This window comes from Danio rerio, chromosome 22, assembly GCF_049306965.1.
Source record: "Danio rerio strain Tuebingen ecotype United States chromosome 22, GRCz12tu, whole genome shotgun sequence".
NCBI classification, from domain to species: domain Eukaryota; kingdom Metazoa; phylum Chordata; class Actinopteri; order Cypriniformes; family Danionidae; genus Danio; species Danio rerio.
Window position 1 is genome coordinate 35589043 of NC_133197.1, and position 27344 is coordinate 35616386.

The window sequence follows — 27344 nt, forward strand, 5'->3', positions numbered from 1 at the left end:
CTATCTATCTATCTATCTATCTATCTGTCTGTCTGTCTGTCTGTCTGTCTGTGTATATATATATATATATATATATATATATATATATATATATATATATATATATATATATATATATATATATATACACACACACACACACACACACACACACATAATGATTAAACAAGGTACTGGAAATATTCCTCAGAGATTTTGCTCCATATTGACATGATAGCATGTCCCGTTTCACCTCAACTCAAATGCGCTCTATTGGATTGAAATCTGGGGAGTGTGGAGGCCATTTCATGTCATGTACAAGAAACCAGTCTGAGATGATTCACACTTTATGAAATGGTGCATTCTCCTGCTGGAAGTAGCCATCAGAAGATGGGTACACTGTGGTCATAAAGGGATGTACATGGTCAGCAACAATACTCTGGTAGGTTGTGGTGTTAACACGATGAGTTTAATGAGTCCAAATTGTGCCAAGAAAATATCCCCCACACCATGACACCACCACCACCAGCAGAAGCCTGAACCGTTGATACAAGTCAGGATGGATCCATGCTTTCATGTTGTTGATGCCAAATTCTGACCCCACCGTCCAAATGTGGCAGCAGAAATTGAGACTCATCAGACCAGGCAACATTTCTCCAATCTTCTATTGTCCAGTTTTGCTGAGCCTGTGTGAATTGTAGCCTCAGTTTCTTGTTCTTAGCTGACAGGAGTGGCACCCGGTGTGATCTTCTGCTGCTGTAGCCCATCCGCCTCAAGGTTATTTGAGTTACTGTTGCCTTTCTATTAGCTGGAACCAGTCTGGCCATTCTTATCTGACTTCTGGCATCAACAAGAAATTTGTGCCCACAGAACTGCTGCTCACTTGATGTTTTCTCTTTTTCGGAGCATTCTCTGTAGACTCTAGAGATGGTTGTGCATGAAAATCCCAGAAGATCAGCAGTTTCTAGAATACTCAGACCAGCCCATCTGGCACCAACAACCATGCCACATTCAAAGTCACGTAAATCCCCTTTCTTTTCCATTCTGATGCTTGCTTTGAGCTGCAGCAGATCATCTTGACCATGTCTACATGCCTAAATGCGTTGAGATGCTGCCATGTGATTAGATGATTAGAAATTTGCAATAACGAGCAAGCCACAATAAAGTGGCCAGTGATTGTATACTTCATTTAGCATGTTGTTCAATTAAATCAAGGCTTATGTCAAATAAACATGTTTCCATTACAAAAAAAGTGGATGTAAACAGGGTAACCTAATACGGTACCAAACTTATATCATAAGCGTTTGTGGACTCACCGTTGAAGCTGACCGACCGGATGCTCTTCAGGAGTTTCTTTCCACCGGCGTGCTCCATCTCCTCACAAATTCCTGACTGGTCCGGACAAAACTCCTTCTGCATCTTGTGCAGAGCATGAGCCATGGCATACACCGCGTCGATCACAAACTGCACCTTCCCTTCCTGCTCGTATTTGGAGTCTATCCCTATTCGCTCTTGCCCTGGAAGAAAGAAAACACAACAACAAAAAAGTCAAAAGTGAAGCCTTCAAACATCTGCAGCAAGGAGCATGCCTAAATGTTCTAAGTGTAAGCACAAAGAAATAGAGTCAACTCTAGGGACCTTTGAAGAGAAATGGGAGGTAAAACACGAAAGAGACAAAACAACAAAACAAGTTATCGCACACTTTAGGGACAATTTTTCATTTGACGACTCTTTTGGCTGCTATCTTGAAGAGTAATGCCTGAAATTGTAGGTGCTTATCTTAGTTTGGTCTCTAACGCTGTCAGATTTTTTGCTATCTTCAAATGTTTTCTGAGGTTTAAGTAGTTTTTCTAAGCTATTGCTCATAGACGGTGTTTGGGTAAAGCCATTATAAAGTATTGTGCCTTTCAATCCCTTTCTCCTGTTCATTTACACAATGCATTTTGGCGGACCTGAAAATGCAAACCTTTGAAAAGGCATCCCTAGTAGCAAAGAATTCTGGCCCAGATTTGGCATAAAGCTGGCACAGCAGGCATTCAACCGGCACTGGCATACAGCATGTGGGCCAAACATGGCCCGGGTTTGGCAGAGGTGGCACAGTTTTTAAGGCGGCACACAAGATTTGGGCCAGATGAAAAGCGTAGTATTTGGCCCAGATTAAAAAATTTGATAAGTGGGCCATGTGAGTTTGGCCAGTCTTGACCCACATTTAAAATACACTAAAATCATTTTTGAGTAAAGAAAACAAATTCTACCAATCAGGTCACTTTGAGAAAAAGCGTGCCCATAGTGTGCCTAAAGCGCATCACTCCATGGGTTTATCAATTTCATTGCAATCGTGACACACCAACCTATCTGGCCCAGTTCAGGCCCAGTTATGAGTTATTAACTTGGCTGAGACTTGGCCCAGATATGGTCTGTGTTTGGCCTGTCTGGAAGCCATATTTGGTCCAGTCATTTACCGTAATTCACTGCGGCATGTGGGCCAAGCAAAACCTGATTGTGTGGGCCAGAGCAGGGCCAGAGAAATTTTGCTATGTGGGATTTCAATGATATATTTTGTTTGTTTGGTAGATTAAGGTTACCTGAGGTTGGGTGAGGGACTTGTATTCAACTATTGGGGCTTGTTTATTGTGTAGTAGTTGTGTGGAATTTTGGAGAGTTTATGATTTTCAAGGGTGATTAGCAATAGTTTGTGGCTTGCAATTGTTGGGGGTTGGGGTAGCATGTGATTTAGGGGTGGTTGTTTGCAATTATGGGGGTTAAATGTCATTGTTGGGGGTTGGATTTGCTTGCAGTTGTGAAGGACTTGTTTGTGATTTTGGTAAATGTTTTGGGTATCCATTTGATAGGATGTGATTTAAGGAGTCTACAAATGTAAGGGTGTGTATGGGATTGTAAAGAAGTTGTATGCCATTGTGGGATGGGGGGTGGGGTGGTGGTGCTTGTAGAGGGTTGTTTATGATTGTAAGAGGTTATGTGAAATTGTTGGTGAGGGTTAGGGTGCTTTCACATCTGTAGTTCGCTTCATTTGGTCTGGACCAAGTGCAATAAATGATACATTGTTGCATCTTCTACCGTCTTTGGGTCGTTTTCAGACCACACTGCTGGCTTTGGTCCGAACCAGTTAAAACGAACCAAAAATGCAGTCATCTGACAAAATCCACATCTCTCATTGGCCAGATGTTGTTGAACATATTTCCTAAACTGCTTATTGATTGGTCAGAATTCACGTGCGGGAAAATGCCAGTGAACTCCCGCAGGTAAACAAAACCTTTAAGTCTGGAGGGACGACTGCGCTGGCTGATTGTATCCCTGCTTTAGACAAACTATACATTACGAAAATGAAGCGCGGCCGCAGCTGGAAAACAGTGTTTAATGCATCACTCGTCACTTCAGGAGGAGCCGTGAATTAATTTAGCTAAACTGCAACATGTTCATCTACCAACGATCCATCAGGTAATGTTTTCCCCTCTCGCTCTCTCTGTTGGTAAAGTGCTGTCAACAAATATTTTTCCTCCATATCCCATAATGCACAGCGCATCAGCCTACGGCAACTGAATTAGTCCAAAACGCGCAGTACTTTTTGCAGTTGGACCTGTTTAAGTACGAATCATATTCTCACCACAAACGAACCGCTCCAGGGTTCGTTTGAAAGCGTACCGAGACCAACTCTTCAAGCATGTCTCGGTACGCTTATTTGGTCCGCTTTTGGTGCGCACTCGAGTACGATTGCTGCATTCTTACCTGCCCAAACGAACCGTACCAAAAGGGGAAACGAACTCTAGTGCGATTCAATCAAACTAAATAAGGCAGGTGTGAAAGCACCCTTAGTCAATTGTGGGTAAGATGCATGTGAATATGGTAAGTATTTTTGGATTGTGGGGCAGTTGTCTGTATTTGTAAGGGGGAATTGTGGGGGACTTGAATGCTATTATGCGACTGTCTGGAAGTGCTTTGGATTTTGGGAGGTTGTTTATGATTGTTTGTAATTGTAGTGTGTTGGTAGACATTTTTTTTGGGGGGGGGGTCATATGTAATTGTTGTTGGTTTGTGGCTGCATACATTTGTGGGGGAGTTGTATGTGATTGTGGTGAAAGTTGTTTGTGATTGCTTGAGTTGCATGTGATTGTGGGGAAGATGTTTGCAGGGTAAGGGTGTATGGGATTGTGGGAGAGTTCTATGTGATTGTGAAGAGGGGTTATTTGTGATTGTCAGGGGGTCAAATGCAATTGTTGTTAGGTTCTTTGTGATTGTGGGGGTGTTTGCATTTAGGCATGTTGTATGTGGTTGTAGGAGGAGTGTTCATGACTGTAAGGGGTCATGTAAAATTGTTAGGGTTGTATACAATTGTTGGCAAGGATGGAAGTGACCATTTTGTGGGTCAAATGTGAATGTTGGGGAGTTGGGTTGAACACAAATTCGGGAGAGGTGTATTTGATTGTGTTGAGTATTATTGGACTCTGGGACAGTTGTCTATGATTGTAAAGGGGTGTGGAATTGTGTGGTGCTGCTCTGTGTTTTGGTCAGGAGGTAGTTTGCAATTGTGTGGGGGTGTTTTTGGGATGTGGGATCATAGGTGATTGTTGAATAGTTGTTTGCAATTGTAATGTATGTATGCAAATGTAATTGTTGGGGGTTTGGGCAGACTTGTTTGTCATTGTGACATCATGAATGTTTTGTGTATGCTATTGATTAAGATAGTAGTATGGGAGTATGTGAATCTACAGTTGTAAATGAATGTATGGGATTGTGGAGAAAGTTGTTTGGGATTCCTTGAGTTGAATGTGATTGTGGGCAAGGTGTTTGCAAGTATAAGGTAAGGGTGTATGGGATTGTAGGAGAGTTGTATTCAATTGTGAGGAGAGGCTGTTGGGGGGGAGGGTTGCATCTGATTGAGGGGGTTTCTATAGATTTGTTGGATGGTTGTTTACAATTTGTTCGAGTATTTGTGATTGTGGGAGTCAAATGTGATTTTGCCTATTTGGGGGAGTTGCATGTAATTGCAGGGGAAGAGGATTTCTTGGATTGTTGCATGTGATTATAGGTGGGTTGTTTGCAATTTTATCCCAACCCACCTACCCCCAACCTCTAGGTCTTAACCAAACATACCAACCTGCACCAGGCCCACATTCCAAAATGGATCTTAGTATAATCTAGGTTTGAAGAATCTATTTGTTGTACCCTTTGCATGGCAGCATTCATTGCACGCTAGTGCACATTCAATGCAGCCTGTGGAACCAACTATAGTTTTTGTTGTGACAAATTTGGACATTTTGTAATATTAAAGTGATATTACAAAGATATCAAGATAATACATTATGTAAAAAAGGCTAATATATTCTTCAGTCCTAAACATGTATTACAACCCTGTCAGGAACTGACCCAGTGTTAAGCATACCTTTACTTAAAACATGTCTTAGTAATGACAGTGGTCAGACTTTAGGCTAACCGTGAACTGTGAGAAAAACCGTGACAGTTCTATTAAGACCTTCCTATCCCCCGATCCACCAGTGGATGTTCTCACGGGACATCATGCAATATTCATAGCAATTTCTCTCCAATTAGCTTTTCTGTCGTCCATATCTGACATCTTTCCTTGGATGCCAGTTCTGGTTCCTGAGGGAGCCTCTTATAAGGGAGTCATCTTCCAATAATGGCTTTCATTAAACATACTAAAGCCGCCCAGCACATATTTTTGGTCTGTTCGACCAACTATAGATTGCTAAATGTGTGTATATTTGAGACACCTTAATCATAAATAGCTCTAATCTTCTGAAGAATCTCTATATTTAGATTTAGAAAGAGATTGACTGATGTCTCAAAGAAAGTTGTATCCCCTCTTTTTGGCTGCCTTTGACATAACCTCTCAGGAATGTCACTTGCAAAAGCTACTTAACACCAAACCAAACACAGTGCTCTGTTAAAAAGAAGACTGTATACATGTCCTAAAGGTTGTGTCAAGAAGGATTTGCTAGTTAAAGAGATTTTACACTTTACCAACATCGCAATAGAATCAAGCTGGGGGTTATGACAGTCATCTTGTCATGGCCAGATGAAAGCCTTGAGGGATTCCGATCGATAGACATCAGTGACCCCAGGCAGCGACAAAATCCCTCTTCTCGCAGAGCATCGGACAAGCTGAAGGTCACAATAACCATTTGAAAATAATAAGCTGGTATTACGGTGACAGATATCTCGTTCGACAATACTTCACAATTACAGTTCTCTTTAACAGAAACAAGCAGGGAGCTCTGAAGCTTTTTAGAAAATTGCTTCGGTGTCCAGTTTATCCTTTGTTTCTTTGTCACAAATCTCTGGTCTGAAAGTATCAACCAGAACTGAACTCTGATACATCTGCAGCATCAGCCCAAGCACAAACAGAGGCATTAGCTGTTTGGCACTTTTAAGTAGGTGCAAATTCAGTAGAAATGGACAACAATGAAATAAACGGCTGCAAAGTTAAACCAAAATGTTTTAGATGAATACTTGACTCCACAAAAATCAATACCAGACTACTTGAGACAACCTAAATGTTATTCACCCATGCGTATCCCAGCTTGGAAAGACTTGTTTACTGAATTGCAAAAGAACACTGCAGATATGAATAAAACAGGCCTATTTTATTCCAGTTGATTTTCATCTTTCAACTGTTCATTTTCGACTCTTTTATCGGAAACAGGCCTTACCAGATGTTAAATCTAATTGGTGTGCCTGTTTCCAACTTGCGTGGGCTTTTGTCTAATCTGAATCAGCCATATGCTATTTGAACTGCGAGTTTATTAGCATTTTCATTCCTCTTCCTTCTTTCCTTTTATATGGAAACAAGCTAGGTGTTAACTCTGAATAGGATGCACTGAACGGAACTGCGCACCTTAGGATTAAATACACTATATTTTTGTAAGTCACTGTGTCAAATCTGATTTTGACATATCAAACAACACATTGCTCATGGCCAATCATTGCTTGCCATCTTTCCCAACATGTGTGATATCATTTTGGCAAGTCTAGCAATTGACTTCTGAAAAATAAAAGCATAACAAACACTGGCTTCCAAAGTGGAATGATTTGTACTGGTAGTTTTATAATCTGATCCAAAACAAGTCCATGCAAGGATAAACAATTCATGCTTGTACTGTGACTCTCACTGTCATTTACAAACCACCTTGACACCAAGTCAAACAGATCATGCCAAAATAACTTGCCTTAAGGTCTAAGTCATCATGAAGGTTTTGTCAGTGAACTGTGGCCCCATTTACATTAATTCATTTTAGTTTGAAAACACATAAGTTTTGCTACGGTTACAACATACGTCCACACTACGCTAGATTTTCGAGCCCCGAAAACGGAGCGTTTTGGAAACACTGGAGAGGCCGTTTTCATTCTAAAATGCTGCTGCTTCGTCTCAGTGTGGATGGGGGAAAATTGAGACATTTGAAAACAAAGGCAGGGCTGCCGACATTCGCCTTTCTGATTGGGGCTTTTTCCTCTATATTAAGTAGCCTATACACACAGTTCAGTCTCACATCCTCTCCGTGTAAGTTCAGACTTCACAAGTTTGATATGGAAAACAAACCCCAGAGTGTACTTTATAAAGTCATTCACATCACCTCTGGCTATGTTGTTTCACTGTCTTAACAATAAAATGAAAACATGATATGAGGAGCTGCTATTTTTATTTTGATATTAGCAACTTAACAGACATCAAAAATGTTGAGGTGTCATGTAGCTGCTTAAAATGAGCATCATCTTCACTGCATATTTCAAGAGTTTACACTTAGATAATGCTTGACTATTTAAGCTAGTTTGGCATGCTGTCCCGGGAGAGAACCCTGAGCTCGGTGATAGATGAGCCCAAGGCTCCCGCCTGGTCAATAAGCATTTGGAGGGATATGAGATCAGGTAGTTCTCGATAGCTTCCCAAAATAGATCACTAGTTGTGCTAGTTTGTAGTAAGTGCTTGTGACTTTAACTTTTGTTGCATAGTTTTTGAGTGTGGGAGGAAACCGGAGTACCCGGGGAAAACCCACGCGAACACGGGGAGAACATGCAAACTCCGCACAGAGAGTATCGGTTGGCTCAACTAGTGTTGAACCAATGACCTCCTTGCTGTGGGGCAACAGTGCTAGCCACCGAGCCACCGTGTCGCCCAAACTGAGGAGGAGGGAGAAGGGATGGATGGGAGGGGGTTTCCAAATCGAAGATGAGGATTGAAGTTTAGGCTGGATATTTATATTGAATTTAGAGTGATCCGATTGGCTAGTTAGTGATTAGTGATAGGGATCAGCTGTAGTCAATCCTATCACGTGCTCCTCTCGAAATTAGTTTGAGAAACTTCACTTATAACAAAACGGAGCCTATAACATTACTGCCTCCTTTCGTTTTTATTGAAAACACGAAACATACCCCCTCTTTCACTGAACATCAGTTTTAATAATCAATAATGGCCATTTTAAAAGTATAACGTACAATAAGTTTATACAATAGAGAAAAAAAGGCAAGCAATCAGTCAATTGTGCAGAATCAGTGTCCATGGTTACATTAATTAAGATATTAACCTAACTTATACTTGCGCTCAGCCAAAACACGTTACCTGAGAACAAGTAATAGATTCAAAAGACCGAAGTTGGGGAATATGTTGTTAGATATAGACAAAAAGATGAATTATCAATCACGTTTAACAAATATAGATTAGATCCAACGGGAGACATGCTCTCATATGGGTATGTGCTCAAAGCACGCTGCAGCGCATGCCAGAGTGTGTGTGTCTGTGTGTGTGGTCACATGATGTGCATTTTCTTAGTTTTAATGTAGACGGAGAGCTGTTCAGAAATGCTGGGTAAAGTGCTAGAGTGGACGCAGAACTTTTCATTCTAAAACGCCGTTTTAAAACTATAATGCACTAATGTAAACGGGGCCTAAGACTCTGTGTACAGTAGTAAATTATGCTCCATCTAAAGGCAAGGACATTTACCAGAGCCAGCTTTACTGACAAAATGTGCATGGAAATCACATACGAATAATCGTTTAGTCCTAATGCATAAAAAGCAAAATGTTGCCCTCTTGTGTCCTAAATAACTTCTGATATTTGCAAGTACAGCACTTGTTGAAAACTTTAATACATTTCAGGCCCATTCTATTGCATCTTTACTGTTTTGGAATGCAAGGATGCATCCTGTGTTTTTGCCCCCCGAGGGATCGTCTGCACACTGCATAAAGAAATTGGCCACTTCTACTTCTCCATAAAGTAGATAATTGAGAGATGTGGGCCCACTGTGGCATCAGCTTGAGGCAACTCTTCCTACAATCCTTTTATTCTAAAAGCAAACTGATGCAGCCATTCGTGAGAGACTCGCCGTCCAACACTCCTCGCAAAAAGAAAAGATCTCGTTTGATCTTCAAAATCAAACAAAACCTATCAAAAATCTTCAAAAACCTATTAGGCATTTCAGAGTTAATTAGGTTGCTTGATTTTGCTTAAGCAGAGGGGGAAAAGTTGTAGAAGGTAACAGATCTATCCTTATCATTAAAAAATGGATTTGTCCCAGTAGATTAAAACAAGAACTACTGTAATTCTATACTACAATGGCCACAACAGTCATAATAACTGTTCATAATAGACTCTGCTGAATCCCGATTTAGGTTATATTCACAATTGAAGCTACTAGATTTTAGAATGATGATTTCAATGTCATGTTTCATCATATTCTACATTCTTGAAGTGGGGGGGTAATGTTAATTCATTCATTTCAAGACTTCAGACTTTGCTGATGATTGATAATAAAGTGTGTTTGGCATACTGTCCTGGGAAAGAGCCCTGAGCTCATAAGAGCCACGAGCCCGGGGCTTCCTCCAGGTTGCAAGGTGAGAGTGGAGTTTGAGCTCAGGTAGATCTCGAGAACTCCCCTGCTGTAGCTAATGTACAGATAGTGATTGCTCCTAAGTAATAACTACTTACTAGGAGCATGTCTATGGTGCCGATTTGGATTAGTCGGTTAACTTAAATTGCATGTTTTTGGATGGTGGGAGGAACCCAGGGGGAAAACCACGTGAGCACAGGGAGAACATGTGAAGTCCGCACCGAAACATCGGCTGACTAGGTGAGGACTAGAACCAGTGATGTTCTTGCTGTGAGGCAACAGTGCTAACCACTGGGCAACCATGCCACCTGTCCAGGAAAGAAGAAGAAGTAGGGGTAGAAGGGGGGGGGGATTCTTTAAAATGAAGATGCACTGAAAAAAATGATGTCTGCAAAATTGTTGCAAACAATTTATTTGTGTTGAATTTAAACAAACAAATTAAATTGAGTAATGTTCAACTTAATTTATTTGTTTAAATTCAACATAAACAAATTGTTTACAACCCTTTAACTTAAAAAAATTAAGTAAATTCAAGGAATCATCCTTTAATAATTTTTTTCAGTGTGGCTGTTATATGGAACTAAAGGTTGATTTATACTTCTGCATCAACTCATGGATGCATAGCGTTGCGCAAGCTCTGTAATTGGTTGGCTTGGTGGCACTGGCAAATGTGGGCATGGGTGAGGTCCTAGCGAGCCTGATGCAGCGAGTGTTTTCAAGTTTGGAGTCCCATGAAGGAGCTCTGGATGAAAACAGTTTTTTTGTGTTTACTTTATGATTAAAGTTGTTGCACGTCTGCCTCAAATTAAGCAAGTTTGAGCCACTTGTACATTAAGGTAACAATAAAAAATAAATAAATAAATAACATCAGCGAAGAAACTCGACACAGAGGAACATAAACATCTACTGCCAGCTAGCATATTGGAAGTGTTAATGCAAAGATACAGAAACAGTGCGCAGAAGTATAAATGCAAGGCAACGCGCAAGGTAAGCGCCGTGGGTCACGCCGATTACTCGATGCAGAAGTAAAACCAGGCTTTAGGGTATTTACGTGTCTAAGGAATCGTCTGATTAGTGAACCATAAATTGGATAATGCGGGACCAGCTGCAAGCAATCATAAGCATGTGATCCTCTCGAAATTAATTTATAAATCAACTTCAAAAATTTCCCTTCAGCTTAGTCCATTTATTCATCTCCACAGCGGAATGAACCAACAACATGCGCAGCATGTGTTTTACACAGTGGATGCCCTTCCAGTTGCAACCCAGTACTGGGAAGCACCCATACACACTCATACACTACAGCCAATTTAGCTTATTCAATTGCCCTATAGCATGTGTTGGCAGCTGTCTGCGGTGTCCAGCTACAACTCGGGACACTGTTTAAATTCCTGCTGCGCCACAGAGCGCCATCTAAATAATTAAATTTTAAAAAACATGCCAATGTGTGCGTCTGGTGTGTGTTACTTAAACTGTCATGTGCTTGGCGCATCCGCTGTGTGACCCCCTTAAGGATAAAGTCTGCTTTAGTTTTATGCATCAGTGACTGCAGGATAAAAAACATTACACAGGATGTCAACATTATCCGCACAAAAGCTAAAAAGCATCATGAACATTTTGCTGACAGCTGTTTGTGCCTCACAACAGGTTTTGATCTTTGGATCATTCTATAATGTTAGACTTATTCTTCTATAAAAGTTTGAACTTTGAGAGTGTTTAAACAAGAGGTAAAACTGTGAAAATGTCAATGCCTGTCTGAAAGAAGTGTATAAAGTGTGTAGTAAGGGGTTTTATAGCCTTAAAACATCTATACTATTTGTAAAAATAAAGCTGACTACTTCACGGATTTCACCTTTTGCAGGTTATTTTTAGAACGTAACTCCCTTAAAAAAATAATGAAGGACCAATGTGTTTAATGTTAATGCAAGTGCTGCTTCACTCTTCACTACTTCACTGGTAATTTGTGTCTGTGTGTAAAGTGAATAGTTTAATTAAAAAAAAAAAAAAAAAACACTGAAGCAGAAGATTTTGGAGATTAAATTGTTGTAAACTTTTTTTCAATCTGTAGCTTAGGATAGTTAAGGATAAAAATCCAAACACAAAGTTGAATAAAAATGAATATACCCTAAGGCTGTCTCAGACTACAGGAGTTTTAGCCTGAGTTATGGCCAATTTTCATCTTCTGAGAATCGGAGATGAAATCTTGTCAAAGACATTGATCGGGTCTGATTCTCAGTGCAGATTATCTGGTAATGTGAGCCATTTAGAGATAGAATCTTGCATCTTGTGATCTTCCAAAAAACATATCCGAGCCCCTCCGATCATATCAAACATGTTTGATATCCAGGATTTTAATTCATGCTGATCACAGCTTTGTTGATGTCAGTACCTTGACAATACCCAATGAGAAACCCATGTGCAAGAAGACGGAAGTAACAGAGAATTTGAAACGGCAAAAACAGCAGTATGAATCCGATGGAGTCCAGAAATTGAGGAATTGTGGTAACAACACGGGTGCTTATATAATGTTTCCTCCAGCCTATACCACAACTGTGTAGACAAAGAGTTACCAACCTGAAAACCTGCTTTTGAAAATAATACAACGTCAAAATAGATTTAAATTATATTTATTTTTTTGTAAAAATAAAAAACAAATCTTAGAATATAATGAGTAATAAGAACATCACTGATGTGAAATTCAATGCACATTAAAAAGCATTATATTAAGCCTGAAACAGTGAAGCTTTCAGTTAAGTTTACATTATTTAGCAAATTGATTTTCACTTTAATGAAAATAAATTAAACAAACTAAATTATTGTAAACATTTTAATGAAAAAGGCATGTTTCCTATAGTTTTTAGAGTTAAAGCACTGCCATCTTTGAATATCGCTGTGTCTGATGTCCCAGGGTTGGTTCCGTTCCCTCAGCTGAACAGATACAGTGGAAGAAATGGACTGAACTCGGAGACTAAAGCCTGATTTTACCCAATGTGTGAAGTTTGTGAGCATGGAGCTGGTGAAAATACAAGCATCAGATGTGTGCTCTCTGTATTACGTTGCCTGCCTGGGTTTCAACCATGGTTTCAACAAGGTCCAGTACCAACGGGGGCAGGTCCTTTAACTTTCACTACTTCAGCTGCACACCTCTTTTTGTGTTCCAACCAAACTAAAATCACATGCTAGGTTTTTACGTCTTTTTTATATGTTGTGTTGATCAACTTGACAAGGGAATATCTCCTGACATAATCCACAAATATATGACTTAATAAAGCTTAAAGTCATGTATGATTTTATTTGTTGCATTGGTCTGATATATAACCATTCAAGATAAAAATACTCAGAGCTGTCTTTCGCAATCTGCCAAAATATCAGTGTTTGAATATATTATACACACATTTAAGTAAAGTCATAATACTGCAGTCAGTAATAAAAATACCATCGTTCCAAAAAATCCAAATAATCGCAAGTGTGTATGAATGCGGTTCAGTTACTGGTCTAGTTCAGTCAAGAGCTTCTCAGATCTGTCATATCAGAACAATAAAGTTTCACCCAGTTGAAGGAAGGAAGTATGGCTGCTTTCTTGCCTCCGATATGGCAGGGAAATAGCTGTCACTCTCATTATTATCAAGCTCGAATTCGCTGCTGAAAATGGAAGCGATCCTGGAGCATGTGCTACATAGATAAACACAGCATGTAATTATGGTGAATAGATGTCTGTGGGCTGATTGGCGCCTGCTGAAAGAGGTCAAAAAATGGAAAGGAACGAATCAGGTTGTCCCCGTTTCCTCGGAACAGAACATCCCACACAGGAACTGTTTGTTTGTTACCCATACAACATGCTGAGGCTCACACTGAGAACCAGGATTTAAAACAAAACTAAGCATTGCTGACAGTCAACATGAATGTTACCATATGACAAAAATACTTATTTTATTTATTATTTTGGATTCCACTTATGTCCCAGATTATGCTAGTACATATGAATTACATTGATTTGAAAAGAATACAGTTTATATTTTTGTATTATTTATTATATATGTACAGTAGTTAAAATATAGTCAGCAAAAATATATATTTTTTTGTTTTGTAAAACACTTTTTGGAGAAAAAATAATTAAACACTGTAAAAAGTGATTATTTATTTTACTTAACAAGTGGGTAAAGCTGACTTTACTTAAGGTGAGTAAACATTAATTCTTTTTCTTCTCGGCTTAGTCCCTTTATTAATCTTTATAAAAAGATCTAAAGTGTGTTTCCTACAAAAAGACAAAGCTGGTTATGTTTCACAGCTGTCTTTTTCTTTGTTGTTTTTCGCTCGACATTATGACCACTGCTCCCTTTAAGCCCTCGCAATATGCCTTTAGCCAGGAGAGCTCACGCGGAGCGGAGCTTTCAGTAAGGGACCATCGGAAAAGTGCTTCTTTTTTTTTTTTTTTTTTTGCTTCGCTCAGCGCGAGCTCTCCCAGCTAAACGTATATTGCGAGGGCTTAAGTGTGTGTGTGTGTGTGTGTGTGTTTGCTTGTTTGTTTGGTGCTGTCTATGTTTGTGTATGAGTTTGAATGAGAGACAGTGTGGTGCTGTGTGTCTGTGTGTTTATACAGACAGCTTGTTATAGCCTCCCCCCAAAATAAAACAATGTGTATAGAAAGCATCGTCAATGCACCGTGATGCACCGAGATATCGAATTGAACCGAATTAATGGCATGATAATCGTAACCGAACCGAGCCGTGAGACCAGTATAAGTTTACACCTCTAGTGCAAATGCATTTGCTTTTTAAACAGCGTGGTGCAAAACGTCAATACAACTCTTGAGCCAAGCTTAAACTAGCAAACAACTATTGCGTTGCGCCTTGCGCCGCATTGCGCTGGGTGTAGGATAGGGCCCATTCTCTTAAAAGAGGCAAGTTGACTTAAAAAAATAATAATAATAATAATTAAATAAAACTTGAGTAAATCTGTTGTCTCAAAACAGCAAGTTGACTTAACTTAAAAAGCTGAGTAAAATGTTACCTTAAAAGCAGCAAGTTGACTTTACTTACAAAAGTGAGCCAACATATAGCCTTAAAAGCAGCAAGTTGACTTTACTTAAAAAAGTGAAGAAACACTTTACTCTACTAAAAAGGTGAGTTAAGAAATGGCTTTAAAAGCAGCAGGTTGATTTTTCTTAAAAAAGTGAGCAAACACAGTGCCTTTAAAGCGGCAATTTGACTTTACTTAAAAAAGTGAGTAAAAGCGGTGAGAGCATCAAAGTAGCTGGAAGTCCTTAATTTTCAATGGGAAATATATATATATATATATATATATATATATATATATATATATATATATATATATATATATAAGAAAAAAAAACATATATATATATATTTTTTTCTTTTTTTTTTTTTCTTATCTTTAAAAAAGCTGGAATCTCAAGCCACAATAAATAAATATATATTCAGAATATGTCAAACACATGAACGCATTGAATAATTAAATGGAGCAAAGCCACACCACATGCAACTTGATCTTCTATTGTTAAATGAATTTAAAAAAAAGTGTGCAACATTTTTACGCTAGAAAGCATGTTTTATGAGGGGATGTAGCTGATATAATATTCTGCAAAGGCACCTTTAATATGAGATCAATGTAGCAAATTTTGAAGCTCTCACTGCTGAAGGTGATGGCAGACAGCGATGTTGCCAGACTGGCCAGAGCGAACTTTGACGGTCTCACGAGATTCAGCGTGAACGCACAGTTAAAAGTGGCAAGTGTGTAAACAGATTGCCTTAAAAGCGGCAAGTTGACTTTCCTTAAAACAGTGAGCAAACATGTTGCATTAAAAGTGACAACACTGTAAAAAAAGTTATTGCTTTTTAGTTGTTTTTAGTTGAATCAAATTAACATTTTTAGTTATTTCAACTTACATCAATCAAATTGACAACATTTTAAGTTAAACTTCGTATAACTTAACTTCGTATAAGTTAAATTAACATAATAATTATGCATACAGTTCATTTACTTAAAAAAATAAGGCAAAGTGTTTACTTTAAGTAAAGTCAACTAATCATTTTAAAATCAACAGGGTAACTCACTAATTTTAAGTAGAGCCAACTCATCTATATTTTTCAGAGTATTTATGCAGCTTGAAGTCTAATGTTTGAGAAAATAAAAGCAATAATTCTATCACTAACTTCATCAATTCTTTCACTTTTTGATTTGTATTTTTTTATTTCTATTTTTACCATATAGCAGAAATTAAGAAAATAAAAAAAAGACTATTGATAATAATATATAAATAGCATTAGGGCAATTTATCTTCATTCTTGCACACTTATCTTCATTTATTTTTTTATTTATTTTTCTCCATGACTCAAATTTGTTAGACATTTTCAATCAATAGAGGTGTCACACTGAAGGATAAGAACATGAATAATCATTATATAAATGTATATATAAAGACATAACAAACATTATAGTGTATTATAATAACAGTTATAGCTACATAATAATACAAATTATGATAGTGTTATTAATACTCCTAACTTAAAGCTATCAACGACAGTGAAGATGTGAAGTTACGTCAACAACCCAGCAGCATTCAGATCTGCGCAAAGTTTCATATAGGCTGCAAAAACACAAGTGCATCACTCTCCCTGAGCGTTTCTACTGAAAATGATAATAACAGCAATTCTGCAGACAGAGTTGGCCAATTTTCCATTTATGTTTTCTTTTGTGAGGGGACTGAGTAGCTGTCATTTTCATGAAGTGCCATTGCGAGTCTAAATTCAAACACTCCATTGCCCAGAGGACGCTGAACTCTGGCTCTTCACTCCAAAAGCGGCTTTAAACACATCATTCTGAAAGCGAGAGGAACTGCACAGATAAACATGTTCTTTATGATGAGTATTATTGTCTTGTTTTGAAGTGAAAATAGATGTTGAGAAGTTGGGATCACATGCTTAGACAAATACTACTTTTTTTTAAAAAGACATTGTTTATTTGAAAAACTGTTTAAAAGTGTATATATATATATATATATATATATATATATATATATATATATATATATATATATATATATATATATATATATATATATATATATATGTATATATATATATATGTATATATATATATATATATGTATATATATATATATATATATATATATATATATATATATATATATATATATATATATATATATATATATATATATATGGGCGAGGCAGTGGCGCAGTAGGTAGTGCTGTTGAATCACAGCAAGAAGGTTGCTGGGTCGCTGGTTCGAACCTCGGCTCAGTTGGCGTTTCTGTGTGGAGTTTGCATGTTCTCCCTGCCTTCGCGTAGGTTTCCTCCAGGTGCTCCGGTTCCCCACACAGTCCAAAGACATGCGGTACAGATGAATTGGGTGGGCTGGGTTGTCCGTAGTGTGTGTGTGTGAATGTGTGTGTGGATGTTTCCCAGAGAAGGGGTTCCGGCTGGAAGGGCATCCGCTGCATAAAAACTTTTTGGGTGAGTTGGCGGTTCATTCCGCTGTGGCGACCCCCGGATTAATAAAGAGACTAAGCCGACAAGAAAATGAATAGTTGAAGTCAGAATTATTAGCCCCCTTCACATTTTTTTCTTCTTTTTTAAATATTTTCCAAATGGTGTTTAACAGAGCAAGGAAATGTTCACAGTATGTCTGATAATTTTTTTTTTTTTCTGGAGAAAGTCTTATTTGTTTTATTTCGGCTAGAATAAAAGCAGTTATTAATTTTTTAAAAAACATTTTTGGGACAAAATTATTAGCTCCTTTAAGCTTTTATATATATATATATATATATAATATATATATATATATATATATATATATATATATATATATATATATATATATATATATATATATATATAATCTACAGAACAAACCATTGTTATAGAATAACTTGCCTAATTACCCTAACCTGCCTAGTTCACCTTATTAACCTAGTTAAGCCTTTAAATGTCAAGCTGTATAGAAGTTTCTTGAAAAATATCAGGTAAAATATTATTTACTGTTATCATGTCAAAGATAAAATAAATCCGTTAGTAGAAATTAATTTTTAAAACTATTATGGTTAGAAATGTGCTGAAACAATCTTTCCTCCATTAAACAGAAATTGGTGAAATTGGTGAAACAGTGAAAACAGTGGCGCTAATAATTCAGGGGGGCTAATAATTCTGACTTCAACTATATATATATATATATATATATATATATATATATATATATATATATATATATATATATATTAGTGCTGTCAAAATTAGTGAGTTAACGCATACGATTAATTTGAAAAAATAATGCGTAAAAAAAATGTACGCAATAAACGCAGTTGCAGTTTTTTTATTTCCTGTTTTGGTCGTGTATGTAACATGCAAGGAAATATCGATAGGAGCAAGGAACCACTTTAAGAAGGCAAGTTTCAGTATAAAACAATCAATGTCGCATTACCAGGCTATCCAGCGTTTCCTCCAGAGTTTCATGCAATTTTGGGAGTTTCATTTTTAACTTTCGACTTCTGTTTTAAAGGGTCACGAAACACCAAAACACATTTTTTGAGCTGTTGACAGTCGTATATGTGTCCCACACTGCTAAAAACACTATTAGGACACCTATATTTCACTAAAAAGTGTAAATTGGTTGTTTTTGCGTTATTTCAAGAAAATTTGTACTTCTGGTTTGAAACGAATTTTTGAAGCTGCGTCACGGCCATGACATAATAGCGTGTATTCCAGCGTGCAGACTGGATGTCTGTGCCAGAGTTAGTCTTATTACGTCTTACAGTGTGTTGCATTAATGCATGAGTAAGGCTTGGTTCAAACCAATCAGCGCGCTCTATTGTGCAACTTCATTAATATTCATTTGTGTCACCGTGTTTACACCACAAAGACGCCACGTTGTGTTGGCAAAACAAGCGTGAAGTGTTGCTTTTATAGTTTGCTGCCGTTAAGTTTCGTTTTCATTTTCTCTCTGTGAAAGCTTATCTGGATCACGTGTGGATTAACAGTGTACGCGACGCGTGACAACAATAACTTACGTGTCTAAGGAGGTTTATTGTTTACCTGAGAGCTGTTCTCATCTGCAAACGCTGAAATCTGGATTTGCTTGTAGTATTCTCTCCATAAAGACGCGGCTCTAGTTGCTGGTGATTGTCCTGTCTCTACAGATTTGGTAAGTGAGCGAGCAGTGCTCTTTGTTTATTCAGTTTGTTCGTATCGAATTAAGTTAACTATTGCACTGAGTGCAGAAATGTTAGCACCGCATTTAGTGACCGGAATAACACACGCGGCTTTCTGACACTACTTGCCGTGTGCATCTAAGTTTCCGGGAAATGCAGAGTTTTTTTTTTCTCTCATTCGCCGTGCGGTATCAAACATTGCATGAAAAATACACGCTTGCAGCAGTTCCTCGAATCAAATATCTCATTTGTCGCGAGGGGCATGAATGAATTCCCTGAATGAAAGAGCCAAACTGCAGTTAAAGTCCAACATTTAATAATTCAGCAAATAATTCGACTACAGATGTCCATGTAGGTTAAACACCATCACTTTCTCCTGTCTGTGTGGGTGTGTATTTTGACTCTGAAACTCGTGCACAAATAGACACTCCCACACCATCCCACTTTAGTTCCTCCGACACTCCCCCCTAAACAGAGCTGGACACGCCCACTTTTCTGACTTTTTCCAAAGTAGAGGTGTAAAAACACCCTGCTGAAACGAGGGGGTTTCATGGCCCTTTAATGGAATTTGATACTGCATGGCGAACGGAAAGAAAAAAACTACGCATTTCGTGACTCAGTGGTCCTTTAAGGTAATCAAAAATGGCTATTTACATGGTAGACTCTTAATAAGAGTATTATCTTAATCATATTAAAATCGGAGTATTGGTGCCAGAAGTTGCCAGATGAAGTCTGTTTTACTTTCTGTAATAAATATGGCTGTCAAGCCAGGATCTTGATGGTTTATTATGGGTGTGTTGTTTACATAAAGAAATCTGTGTTACAAATAATGTAATAAACAAATAAATTTAGAATTTTAATTAAGTTTTTGTCTTGCGATTACATTATTCACATTTGAATAGCCACAATTACAAGTTTCAGTCTTGTAAATCTGATTAAAAGCAATTGATTTTCCAAAAAAGTGTGATTAATTAATCAAATTTAATCGATTGACATTACTAATATATGTACACACAACCATCTTTTGCTGTAAAGACATCTAGTCATTCACCCGAGAAAACAAGACAAAAATGCTGATTAGCAGAATGCCTGTTCAGAGCCTGATTGCCTTTTGGCACAAGACACCGAAAGCTGACAGATAAGACTATAAACATTGGAGCTAACTATCTCATTACATCTTATTAATGGTGGCAGGGGCAAATGTGCCACTTATGCAATAACCTGCGCACAGGAGCACATCAGAGAAACCCAAAAACTGATTACAAATTCACACAGTCTTTCCAATCCTGCCCTCTTTAATTGTGTCTTCTTGCTTACAGTCGTGATCTTGGACTACAGCCAAGTCCTCTCTCCCATGTCATCCATCAGACCTGCCTCTCCTTTGCCCCCCAGCGCACACTGTTGTTCCAGGGACGCCGCCATGTGCTTTCTCTCTCATCACATACTCAGACCCTTGATATCTGTAAATTGGCCCTCACACCAACAGTGTCTCCGGGGCGATGCAGACTGTCGTTGCCAGCTGTCTTCAGCTAAAAAAAAAAAAAAACTGTCGCCACCTTCAGTTCTTGAAAATCTCACCTCGGCGTTCAGAGACTCCCGCGGCAGACAGGACACTCAATAAATGAGAATTCTCAATGGCTACCTCTCGCCAAGACCACAGACGGGTGGAAAACATAATCTGGATTTGGAAAAAAAAATCCAAAACATTCACTCTCAGCTCTATCTGTGCACATTACAAGAATGCAAAATGGAAATGGAGCAAAAAAATGTTGGATTAAATAGCGTAAGATGCAACTATGTGTCCAGTGGGGCTAAGTTTAACACAAACACATGTACAGTGCATTCAGAAAATATTGATAGCGCTTCACTTTTTCCACATTTGTTTACGTTAGAGTCTTATTCCAAAATGGATTACATTGATTTATATCCTTAACATTCTACCCACAATCCCCTATAATGACAATGTGAAAAAAGAGTTTTTGAAATTGTTGCAAATTTATTCAAAATATATAAGCTGAAAAATCGCATGTACATCAGTATTCAAAGCCTTTACCAAATACTTTGTTGATGCACCTTTGGCAGCAATTACAGCCTCAAGTCTTTTTGAATATGATGCCACAAGCTTGGCACACCTGTCTTTGGAATTTTTTGCCCATTCCTCTTTGCAGAACCTCTCAAGCTCTATCAGGTTGGATGGGAAGCAAAGGTGTACAGCCATTTGCAGATCTCTCCAGAGGTGTTCAATAGGATTTAGGTCTGGGCTCTGGCTGGGCCACTCAAGGACATTCACTGATTTTTTGTGAAGCCACTCCATTGATATTTTGATGGTGTGCTTTGGGTCATTGCCCTGCGGGAAGATAAACCGTAGCCCCAGTCTGGGGTCAAGAGTACTCTGAAGCAGGTTTTCATTCAGGATGTCTCTGTACATTGCTGCCTTCGTCTTTCCCTCTATCCTGACTAGTCTGCCATTTCCTGCTGCTGAAAAACATCCCCAAAGCATGATGCTGCCACCACCATGCTTCATTGTAGGCATGGTATTAGCCTGGTGATGAGGGCTGCCTGCTTTTTTCCAAATGTTACACCTGGCATTCACTCCAAAGAGGTCAATTTTAGTCTAATCAGACCATAGAATTTTGTTTGTTATGATCTGAGAGTCCTTCAGATGTCATTAGGTAAATTCCAGGCAGGGAGTGTCTTCCGTCTGGCCACTCTACCATACAGGCCTGATTGGTGGATTGCTGCACAGATGGTTGTCCTTCTGTAAAGTTCTTCTCTCTCCACAGAAGAGCACCGGAGCTCAGACAGAGTGACCATCGGGTTATTGATCACCTCCACTAAGGCCCTTCTCCCCCGATCACTTAGCTTAGATTGCCCGCCAGCTCTAGGAAGAGTGCTGGTGGTTCCAAACATCTTCCACTTACAAATGATGGAGGCCACTATGCTTATTAGAACTTTGAGGGCAGCAGACATGTTTCTATAACCTTCACCAGCCTTGTGCCTAAAAACAATCCTGTCTCGGAGGTCTACAGACAAATCCTTTGTCTTCATGCTTGATTTGTGCTTTGACATGCACTGTCAGCCCTGGGACCTTATATAGACAGGTGTATGCCTTTTTAAATTATGTCCAATTAACTAAATTGACCACAGCTGAACTCCAATGAAGCTGCTGAAACATCTCAAGAATGATCAGTAGAAACAGAATGTACCTGAGCTCCATTAAGAGCTTCACAGTAAAGGCTGTGAATACTGATGTACATGTGATTTTTCAGCTTTTTTATTTTTAATAAATTTGCAACAATTCCAAAAACTAATTTTTCACATTGTGAATATGGGGTATTGTGTGTAGAATGCTGAAGAAATTAATGAGTTTATTTTGGAATAAGGCAATCATAATTGCATACAATTTCAATACTGCAACTTAATCAGACAAAATACTCACTACTTTGGCACCATTTGCACTAGTTTCGTTATTATGGTGTTATGGTAATGTTTGACATCTATATTACTCCAACATATTCGAGCCATGTAAACTGAGCATTTTGAAAATGCTGAAGATCCTGAATTAGCTTGTAAACACTGGTGTTTCAATTCAGTATTGACCAGGGATGTGTGTTATGGGGAGTTTACCTCCAACCATAATCAAACACAACCGCCTCTAGCTTTCTAGTGATCTTGAAGACTCTGATTTGCATGTTCAGGTCTGTTTGATTAGTGTTGGAGCAAAACTCTGTAGGACACCAGCCCTCCAGTACAGAGTTTGCCCACCCCTGGTATAGATGGAATGAAATTGTCTATTGTCAAAGTAAAAGCACCAGTCTGGACAAACCATATTAGTGGAACTAGTGTAAATGCAGCCTTAAGGCCCAAGTACACTTCAAATTAAGATATTTTTCTTTTGAGGGCAAGAATAGGTTCAAAAAGGCTTGGTGAAGATATTGAACTAGGCAACAAGACAACAGATAAGCATATAGAATTTCAAATTGCCATCATGGTAGTGCAGTTTGCAAGTTCTCCCCGTGTTGGCATGGGTTTGCTTCGGGTGTTCTGGTTTCCCCCACGGTTCAAAGACATGCGGTACAGGTGATTTGGGTAAGCTAAATTGTCCGTAGTGCATGTTTGTGAATGTAAGAGTGTTTGGGTGTTTCCCAGAGGTGGGTTGCGGCTGGTAGAGCATCCGCTGTGTAAAACATATGCTGGATAAGTTGGTTCATTCCCCTGTGGCGACCCCTGATTAACAAAGGGACTAAGCCGAAGAGAAAACGAATGAATGAATGAATTTCTAATTGATTTTATGACAGAAATGTGACTTCAGTACGAACATCATTGCTTAAAATGTAAAGATCTGATCATCATTTTGGATTCTTATCTCCAAAAGACAACTGTTTGTAACCATATTTGTACTGTTTTTAAACACTCCCAATGCCCCCTGAGCTGCAGTGCATGGGGTTAAAAATGTTACAGTGCTCAAGTAAGTGTAAAAGTGGCAAACATCATTCTCCAACCCAAAGAACATCATCCGAGAAGCGCCACCACAGTAACCAAAGTAGCTGATGTAACCAGTCACAGTTTGAAAATGTATTACTCATCATTCAAGAGTTCACACTTAGCTCATGATTGATTACAAAGTGTATTTGGTATGCTGTCCCAGGAGAAAGCTCTGAGGTCATAAGATCCACGAGCTCAGGGCTCCCTCCCAGTGCAGGGCGAGAGTGGAGTTTGAGCTCAGGTAGATCTCGAGAACTCCCTTGCTGTTGTAGCTAATGAACAAATAGGGATTGCTGTGAAGAGATGACTAGTTACTAGGAGCACGACTATGGTGTCGATTTGGATTGAACTTAGGTTGCATGTTTTTGTATGGTGGGAGGAAAACGGGGGACCCAGGGGAAACCCACAATAGCATGGGGAGAATGTGTAAGCTCTGCACAGAAACGTCGGCTGGCTTGGTAAGGACTAAAACCAGTGACATTCTTGCTGTAAGGCAACAGTGCTAACCACTGAGCCACCGTGCCGCCCATCAGGAGGAGTAGGGGTGGAAGATGGCTTTGCTATGGAATATAGGTTATTTATGGAGATTTAGGAATCATCTGATTGATGAATCATGAATTAGCTAATGCGGGACCAGCTGTGTTCAATCATAAGTAATGATGGTAATTGGTAATTTTTTACTCAATCTTAATTTCTCGAATGTGAATACAACTTAATATAAATTATTCTGGCCAATCATTGGACAAAAAATGTCAAGGAGTTAAAATGAAAAGTATTTGGAGCATAAAAATGGGAATGACAACTGTAATACTCAGTGAGTAATACTCAATGAATGCCAATGTGACACGCAAGAACATTCCGATGAATCACCATTTCCTAATTTGGTATTAGGTATTCCCGTATGCATTAGTCAAATACAACTAAGAATTTTTACAAGCTATTCAATTCAAACACTGGCCAAAATCTCATCTATTATATATCAAGAACGCCTGAATACCACCATTTGGTGCATTGTTAACCTCAATGAACCATTTAATGAACCACCATTTGGTCATTTGGTTTTCAGTCTGGTCTCAAATGTGTTGGTCGGATACAATTTACGTTTTATAAATTATTCTGGTCCACTGGGGCCAGTAACACATGAGAACCACCATTTGGTACACAATTTAGTCTAATAAAGTAGGCATTTTGCGAATTTAGCTTATGGCCTACCAAATGTTTGCAAAGAACAAAACCTGAGAAAGGTATGCTTGAAAAGAGACCAACTTGTTTAGTTTTTTTTTTTTTTTAATTTATTTATAAGATTTATTTATTAGATTTTTTTGACATTTAACAAACAAAATAAAAAGATTCAATAACAGTACAAACAGAAATATATATATATATATAACAGTACAACATTGATTAAAAAAATGAAAATAAACCACACTATAACCCTCATATTGTGCGACACACAGTATATGACATGCATAAACACTATATGATGTGCATAAATCAATTTTCAAATTGAGCATATAAACAGGTCTGTACCAGACGTTGAGGTTGACAGCATGGTGTATTAAGTAAAATAAACAGTAATAATAAAACAAAATAAATAAATAGAAAAAAAATTAAACAAAAAAAAAGCGAGAGAAAAGGGAAAATGTATTAAACTAAATAGGCTGGGGGGCGGCATGTTCTTAAAACTTGTGGTTTTATGTTAAGAAAAGGTTGTATGTTTGTGGTATATCAGCAGCACTAATACTAACTGGAAGCACAGATCAAAACAAAAATGCAAGAATGGCAACCATTCACTCCACAGTAATTGCCTCAAGTCTCAGAGATTTGACATGTTCCAAAAATGGCAACCAAATATTAGAAAATTTGACCACTGAACCTCGAAGACTATGTTTAATTTTTTCAAATTTAACAAAAAATAAGGCATCTTTAATCCACTGAGTATGGGATGGGGGTTGAGAAGACTTCCACAGCAACAAAATGCACCACCTAGCTCATAATGACAGAAAAGCTATTAATTCAGAAAAATAAAATGGTAAACTTGTTTAGTTTTCTCATGATTGCATGTAGCAAATATGCAATAAGAGCCTCAACAATAAACCATGGAGATATGGAATAAACAAATTGCACAACAAAGAACCGAAGGCTAAGGATTTTTAGTTAGTTCTTGCTATTTCTGTGTTCACTGTGCATCAGACAGTTTGAGAACAGACTGTGGGCGGTCTGTAGGTGTTGTCAGTAGTCCCTCTGAACCTGGTGCTGTGTTACTACAAACTTGATATAAGGTGTAGGCGGCAGTCCCATAGTTTCCACTTGATCCAAGTAGGTCCAACCTTGTTTAGATAGATCAGCTTGACTACTTTCAAGTAGGCCCCATTTTGACCTAGCAGACCATTTTGGTAAACCAGATTAGAGCCGCTGGACCATCAAAAACACAGCTCCAATGTGTTCAGCCCCAATGAATAATTGACTGCCAAGAGCATGAGAGCGTTAAAATTCAATTTTGCGCAATAAACAGCTTTGCTACTGCATTGGATCCTTGCTGTAAACTCTGGCACTTGAAGCAGCTGCTCTGTTGTTTTCCTCTGACTGTTGTGTACGTCATCGGTTAATTAACAGAGTTTTCACAGTTTTAATTGGTTCAAATATTACTAAATATCTTAGGACAAGCATCAGATATCTGAGAGAAATGTGAAGGGGCAGGTTATACAGTACAGAACAATTCTGCCTAACAATTTCTTTGTCATGCTTTTTATTCCGTTAGCATGAAGTCAATAGTATTGATTCTTACATTAATTACTCCAGATACTCCAGAGTGTTTACCCCTTGTGCAGATATTGACTTAACCACAGGCTACAAGACAAAATACAGGAATGTACGATTTCAGAATGATTTCACTACTTAGAAAAAACACACAGTAATTATGCATATCATTGCCTTAAAAATGTAATGCTCTACTCAAATTTAGGTTGTTGGCTCTAAATATGTGTTTAAAATATTAGAAAAGGGGAAAACAGCCTTGAAGGCATGCTTCTGTTTGCTTGTTATGAATGTTCCCAAATTCCGGCTGACAATCTTGATGAACGTGTCTTGTAGCTGACTGGGAATTGAGAATCAGTCAGCCTGAACTAGCCATGATGAGCTGAGAGAAGCTTATGTAATTGAAAGCTCTGTTGCAGAGGAGAATGCACTTTGTATTCTGAAACCAAGCGCTAATAAGCTGGAGTCAATGAGCCTGACAGAGTTCTTCAGGTTTATCAACAAAAAAAAAGAAAGAAAGAAAAGGGAAGACGGTACCCTGCTGAAAAAAACAGCTTAAACCAGCCTGGGCTGGTCGGCTGGTTTTAGCTGGTCGACCAGGCTGGTTTCAGAGGGGTTTTGGCCATTTCCAGGCTGGTTTCCAGCCATTTCCAGCCTGGTCTTAGCTGGCCAGGCTAGGAGATGACCAGCTAAAACCAGCTTGACCAGCTTAGCCAGGCTGGGAGCCCAGCCAAAACCAGCTATGTCCAGCTTAAACCAGGCTGGTCAAGCTGGTTTTAGCTGGATTTAGCTGGTCATTTTCCAGCCTGACCAGCTAAGACCAGGCTGTAAATGGCTGGAAACCAGCCTGGAAATGGCCAAAACCCCTCTAAAACCAGCCTGGTCAACCAGCTAAAACCAGCCAACCAGCCTAGGCTGGTTTAAGCTGGATTTTTTCAGCAGGGTAGGAAAACAGTGCTAACTTTCATACACTTTCCATTCATGGCAGGCTCTTAATATAGCCTATCAGGTTTATAATTCCCTGCTGGAAGATCGTAGCTTTGTATGTGTGAAGCCTGGTAATTAGCTAGTTCAA

At 38.5% G+C, this 27344-nt stretch overlaps 1 protein-coding gene across 4 annotated transcripts in view; it reads right to left on the reverse strand.

Moving 5' to 3' along the window:
- The window catches only part of grm7 (glutamate metabotropic receptor 7), a 376391-nt gene that overhangs the window by 125521 nt on the left and 223526 nt on the right, over window positions 1–27344 (reverse strand). For all 4 annotated transcript variants that reach the window (XM_073936208.1, XM_073936209.1, NM_001302247.1 and 1 more), the window contains 1 exon segment: window positions 1296–1496. In XM_073936208.1, coding sequence (XP_073792309.1) covers window positions 1296–1496 — 201 coding nt within the window.